The sequence below is a fragment of the Bison bison genome, unplaced genomic scaffold (genome assembly GCF_000754665.1).
Source record: "Bison bison bison isolate TAMUID 2011002044 unplaced genomic scaffold, Bison_UMD1.0 scf7180017864252, whole genome shotgun sequence".
NCBI lineage: Eukaryota > Metazoa > Chordata > Mammalia > Artiodactyla > Bovidae > Bison > Bison bison.
This window is the reverse complement of record NW_011494824.1, coordinates 1287686-1294500: the sequence shown is the minus strand read 5'-3', so window position 1 is coordinate 1294500 and position 6815 is coordinate 1287686. Positions and strand designations below refer to the sequence as shown.

Below are 6815 nucleotides of genomic sequence, written 5' to 3'. Positions count from 1 at the left end.
TGGGGTCACACAGAGTCGGACACGACTGAAGGGACTTAGCAGCAGTAGCCACAGCAGCATACTTTTATAAACGAGCAAACACTTCCCCTATATAAATAGTAAAACATCAGACATTGTTTACCATTTTACTTTTCTCATTCATCCTGGTGAGTTCCCTGTAAGTAAATAATTTCCTCATTTTTATATGGCAGTTGTGCTGTGCTGTGCTTAGTTGCTCAGTCGTGTCCAACTCTTTGTGAACCCATGGACTGCAGCCCACCAGGCTCCTCTGTCCATGGGATTCTCCAGGCGAATACTGGAGTGGGTTGCCATGCCCTTCTCCAGGGGATCTTCCTGACCCTAGGATCGAACCCAGGTTTCCTGTATTGCAGGCAGATTCTTTACCAGCTGAGCCATCAGGGAAGCCCAAGAATACTGGAGTGGGTAGCCTATCCCTTCTCCAGGGGATCTTCCCGACCCAGGAATTGAACCAGGGTCTCCTGCATTGCAGGTAGATTCTTTACCAGCTGAGCTACGAGGGAAGCCCTTTATATGGCAGGATGATATCCTAATTTAAATATGTAAGATCATTTAACCAATCCTCTATTTGTAGAAACTTAGGTTATTTCCAACCTTTTGCTATTATAAAAAAATGCAATTCACAACTTCGTATACGTGTAAAATGACATGTGATGACACCTGTGGAATGAATCTCTAGATAAAAAGAATAGTGGGATCAAAGTACATGAGTATCTATATCTTGACAGACAAAATCACTTGCTCCCTGTGGTAGGCAAAATAATGGTCCCCAAAGATGTCTAAATCCTAATCTCTCAGAATCTAGTACTTTACATGGTGAAAGGGATTTTACACAAATTAAAATGGGGGTAATGATCCTCGATTATCTAGGTAGGTTCAGTGTAATCCCTAGGTTCCTTATGAGGCAGGAGGGTAAGAGTCAAAGAAAGACAAAATGTGGGATCTGAAGATGGAGAACAGTGCCGTGAGCCAAAGAATGCAAGTGGCCTCTAGAAGCTTTTAGTAAGGAAATGGATTCTGCTCTGGAGCGTCTAGAGGGAATGCAACCCTGCTGACACTTTAATTTTAGGACTTCTGACCTTCATAACCACTAATTAGAAACTAGCACACTCTCCTTTAGAGTTTAATACCTTTTTCACTCACATAGTTTTGCCAGTGGAGTGTGTATCTTTGCCAACTTGATTAATGAAAAATGCTATCTCAGATCATTTTTAATCTGTACTTCTTAAATAAGAGACTGGGATTATTTTCACATGTTTGTAAAGCCATTTGTACCTTCTCTTCCATTAACTAATTGGATCTCTGTTCATTTTTTCCTATTGGTTTGCTGCCCCTTTCTTAAGAAATAGTAATATTAGTTAATATTCTTGTACAGCAAGCAATGTTCTCAATAACAAAATAGAAGACAAAACAGGAGGAAAAATCATTAAATAGGAAATAGGACAATGCTCTCTCACATTTGAATGCTTTCCCCTCTTTTCCTTTGGCTGTGTGTGTGCGTGCACGTGTGCTAAGTGGCTTCTGTCTGTCCCTTAGTGACCCAATGGACTGCAGCCTGCCAGCTCCTTTGTCCATAGGATTCTCCAGGCAAGGATGCTGGAGTGGGTTGCCATGCCTTCTTCCAGGGAATCTTCCCGACTCAGGGATTGAACTTGTATCTCTTACGTCCTGCAATGCAGGATGATTCTTTACCACTGAGCCACCAGGAGAGCCCTTTCCTTTGATTGCTCTTATGTAAATCACAGCCTGAAACAGCAATTTTTATCAAGTCATTCACGGAGTGCGTTGTTTTAGAAAAGTTATTCAGTTTTTCTGATCACAAATAATATATGTGCAAAATGAACACAGCCTTACAGTAGGTCCAAGGTTTTTTTTTTTGCCGTGCTGTCGCTGTGTGCAGGCTTTATCTCGTTGCAGCAAGTGGGGGCTACGCTCCAGTTGTGGGGTGTGGGCTTCTCACTGCGGTGGCTTCTCTTGCTGTAGGACACAGGCTCTGGGCACTCAGGCTTCAGTAGTTGTAGTGCATGGGCTCAGCTGCTCTGTGGCATGGGGGATATTAGCTCCCCCAGCAAAGGATGGAACCCGTGTCCCCTGCACTGGCAGGCAGACCCCTAACCACTGGGCCACCAGAGATGTCTTGGTCTGAGGTTCTTACATGTCTTAGTGGAACTTTAGGAGGTCAGTGAGAGACTTCTCAGACAATGACATACATCCCAAGACAATAAGGTTCCATCAAGATTTCATCTGACTTCCAAACAGGATTGTAAACCACTGAATGAGATCACCTCTAAGCTCTCGTTCATCAGGATCTTACTATTTGGTGCCTTCAGTCATTTACCAGTATTTGAAGAACTTCAGGAAGAACTTCCATTATCATATCTTAAATTAACTACCGAGTATTATTTTTCTTATAAACAAACCTAGAAATTTAGATTTGGAATCCTAAAATTCTTGGTTTTCATTGAATAGGAACAAAACTAACATTAAAAAAAAACTGCAGTTAAATTTTTTTTTTCCCCCATTGACAGCATAGCAAGCAAAGATAATAAAGCACTGTACTAGAATATTTACTTTAGGGGTGTCAACTGCTGAAAATTGTTATCTGGTTTACAAATAGATTTTTAAAATTTCAGTGATATTTTATTAAAAATTAGTTTAAAATTATACAAATTATGAATAATTAGTAATAAAACATTACCTCTCAACACTCATGCTTTTCCTCTCTCCATCCCTTGAAACGAAAAAAATAAAAAGACTTTTATTTGCTTTCCAAACAACACTGAGTTACTTTTAGTCAACCAAAATGATTTAAGATCAGCTACCCTTTAGAGATCTCAATAATATTTTGGATTAAAAGTTATACATCATTAAATACAGTGAATTTTTTAATCTAAAAGCTATCACCAAAGAATGTAGATAGATAAGCTAATAGAATTACATGCGTGACGGATCAAGTCTATATCTATCAAAGAACACATCTGCAAACAGGATATTATAAATTGTTTCTATTAAAAACCTGAATATCGAAACTCACAACTGATAAAATGAACAGAATGTGGTAGCATAATGGCTTTCAGTGATAAGATATAACTGAATTTTGAACAGTTTGATTTTCTAGTTTCTGGCCTAGGACACATCAATACTAGCCTGTCTATTACTTATACTACTCTGTAGAAGCTCAGTCAAAATGTGGTCTATGGCAATAGGGTGATGACTGGGGATCTGAACCTTCTAGTTAGGTTGGATTCTAGCTGCTCTGACAGGACTAGTTAGAAGCAAAAAGCTGAAATGACACATAGATTATTCATTTTCCAAATATTTCATGAACCAATTACGAATCAAATACTGTCCTAGGCCTTGGAGATACAATAATGAAGAAAACAGACCAAGTGACTGCCTTTAAGAAACTTCTACCTTGGTGGAGGCAGACAAACACAAAAATAGAGAACAGATTAGAAAGTAGGAAGCACAAGAGATTAAAAAAATAAAGCAAATTAGGGAAACAGAGAATGTGGATAGAAAGGAAAGTAGGTTTGCTATTTTATATTATTAAAAATTACCCATGAGTTTCACTTAAAAACATTATCTACATCTCTGCTGCTGCTGCTGCTGCTGAGTCGCTTCAGTCGTGTCCGACTCTGTGCGACCCCATAGACGGCAGCCCACCAGGCTCCCCCGTCTCTACCACTGGTTAATATCTGCTATGTTATATTAAAAGCTATATTGTTTTCAAGCACTATGGAAATAAAAAGAGGGTAATTTTTGGAATAAAGAAGACAGTTTTATTTTCCAAAATCTTCAAATACTGGGTTATTTATAGTACTGTGATGTCCTTCTCTTATCTTTCATTACATCCACTCAGCATCAAAGTCAGCTACCTGGATTCGAAAGAATGAGGAGCACAGAAAGATGAGAAAAGCAACAGCATAGGCCTTGCAATCTCTGTAAGATTTAACAGATTTAACTGATTAATCAAACATTTTATACACCTCCTCAGTAATCTTTTAGTTTTAGTTCAGTCACTCCGTCGTGTCCGACTCTTTGTGATCCCATGGACTGCAGCACGCCAGGCCTCCCTGTCCATCACCAACTCCCGGAGTTCACCCAAACTCATGTCCATTGAGTCGGTGATGCCATCCAGCCATCTCATCCTCTGTCGTCCCCTTCTCCTCCTGCCCTCAGGGTCTTTTAGTTTAGTTTAGTGTTAATTCTCATTCTTGTTTAGTGCCTTCTTTTCACCCACCCTAAACAGTGTACCCTTTTAGCTCTGGGAGTCTTCTTTTTAAGACCAGGAGGAAAGAGCAGCAGGGAGAAAACACAGGGCTTCTCCTCTAGTTGTTTCCTCTTCTCCGAGGTCTTTGCCTGGCTGGCCCCTCAGACCTCCGCCACTGGAGGAGTACAGCCAGCACCACCTCTTACCCTCCCAAGTCAATTTCTATGCCCCTACTCTGCCTTCCTTTCTTCACTTGGTGACTTTCTTTTTCCCACACTACTCTGCATACTTTATGAAGGCAGTATTTCATCTTGTTTACTGCTATTATCCCCAGTGCCTAGAACGGTGCCTAACACAATGTACTCAGTAGAAGAGGAGAAATGCAGGAAGTTCATGAAGCTTTTCAAAGAATCATTACATCTACTTGCTTAAAGAGTGAGTACTGGAGCATAAGCCATCTTTCCTTCCTCAACAATCCGACCACCAGTATTCTTATGTTCTAAACAAAGAACAAAGCAGGTTCAGAAAAGAAAGCACCCATCATTCCTCTTACCCATCTATCCAGTTGCTAGAGCCAACAACCTAGGAGGGATTCTTTATTCCTCATTTCTTTTTCTCTCATATCCAATCTTTTGACTCTAATTCAAAAATTATATTCTGAGCTGAGCTAGCCTAAAAGAATTTCAAACACGTTCTCCTTCTAGCCTCTATCTCAATGGTGAAAACTGTTATTTCAGCAGACAATAAAGAAAAAGCAGAATGATTATATTATAGGTGCAGATACCTTGCCAGGTGTGTTGAACCTAGACCCAGGGAAATATGAAGAAAATGATGCCAAGATGTTTCAGAGAAAAGGAGAGAAAGTAATGCCCTCTGTTGGTACAGTTCTGTACAAGTAATAATTCCAAGGGCCTTTAACATTTTCTCTGTAACTTTTCCTATTCCAGAAACCTAGAAGAGAATCAACATTTATCATTAATACATTTTAAAATTAAGGTAAGAACTGATATTATAATCTCATCATACCTTTTATAATTCATAAAAGGTATAAATAATGTCCTCGTTTCAAAAGTCATGCAAGAAAATGGCTTAAATAATTTGTGGCCGTATTTCCTAAACTAGTGTTACATGGGAATTTAAAACTTTAAATTCCATGGAGTTTTTAAAAAGCATTTATAAAAGAGTTTTGTGGTCATATAAATTCAGGCATGGAGAAGGCAATGGCACCCCACTCCAGTACTCTTGCCTGGAAAATCCCATGGTGGAGAAGCCTGGTAGGCTGCAGTCCATGGGGTCGCTAAGAGTCAGACACGACTGAGCGACTTCACTTTCCCTTTTCACTTTCACGCATTGGAGAAGGAAATGGCAACCCACTCCAGTGTTCTTGCCTGGAGAATCCCAGGGACGGGGAAGCCTGGTGGGCTGCCGTCTATGGGGTTGCACAGAGTCAGCCACGACTGAAGCGACTTAGCAGCAGCAGCAAACTCAGGGAATGGTAGGATAAATGACTTTTTATTCTCTTTTCATTTTTTAAAATCAAAGTTATAGTTGACATACACCATTAGTTTCAGGTGTACAACACAGTGATTCAACATTTATATACATTACAAGTCAATCACCACAGTAAGTCTAGTAACCGTCTGTCCCCATAGAAATTATAATATTATTGACTATAGACTCTAGGCTGTTCATTACATGACTTTTTTTTTTTTTAATAACTCCAAGTTTCTACTTCTTAATCCTCTTTAACTATTTCTTCAGAAATCAGAGGGTATATATAGAGGATACATTTCATATAAAATCTCACCTTTCTAATGGGTAAGTCCTTAATGAAGTCCATTACAGCTTGCCTGTTAGGTAGAATTTGGTATTGTCCGTTTGGTTTATTCTTATCACTGCATACTTTTGCTAACATCGTATTGGGTGCAATGCCTTTAAAGAAGAACACTCCAATGACTCAAAGAACATGATGTGTATAATTTTAAAACATGTGATAACAATACATAAAAAAATTAAATACAAAAATCTGAAATTATGTGGAATGCTACTTTAAAAATAGCATTTGATTACTCTCTATCTCCCCAAGGCTTGCTATGGTTTCAGGAAAGGAAACTGTATTAGTTACTGTGGCAGCAGAAATGAGGAATATTTAAATCTCCATGGTATCTTAAAGTTTAATTTTTGAGTTTAAGTGATAATATTAGTTTCCTACTATATTTAGTAGGAATACAGTCTGTCTTATAGAAAAGATTGATAATATAATTTAGGATGAAAGCTTTCTCTTTGAAAAGATCTTTTGTATAGATTACCCAAATAAAGAAAAAAAAATCAAAGATTCTGGTTTCTAGTATATTTGAAACAATGATAATGAAATGTGTGCATACTTTATATGCACACAAAGCAAATTACCACCACTTTTCAGAGAGGTGTTTTATAATTTCTAGGTGTCTTAATAATTAAGATAATTAGAAATAGGTATATTCAAATATAATAAATAGTTTATTTCAATTTTTATACACATCATTCTACAATTTATTACTTATTCTCATGCTTTGCCATAGGAAGAAAAGACTAACCCAATTAT

General features: G+C 38.3%; 1 protein-coding gene across 1 annotated transcript in view; it reads right to left on the bottom strand.

Moving 5' to 3' along the window:
• The window catches only part of POLK (polymerase (DNA directed) kappa), an 81316-nt gene that overhangs the window by 7594 nt on the left and 66907 nt on the right, over positions 1-6815 (bottom strand). The window contains exons 8-10 of the mRNA XM_010847600.1: positions 6039-6163; positions 5016-5182; positions 2717-2749 (exon numbers count right to left, since the gene is read on the bottom strand). Coding sequence (XP_010845902.1) covers positions 2717-2749; positions 5016-5182; positions 6039-6163 — 325 coding nt within the window. The remainder of the gene's footprint in view (positions 1-2716; positions 2750-5015; positions 5183-6038; positions 6164-6815) is intronic.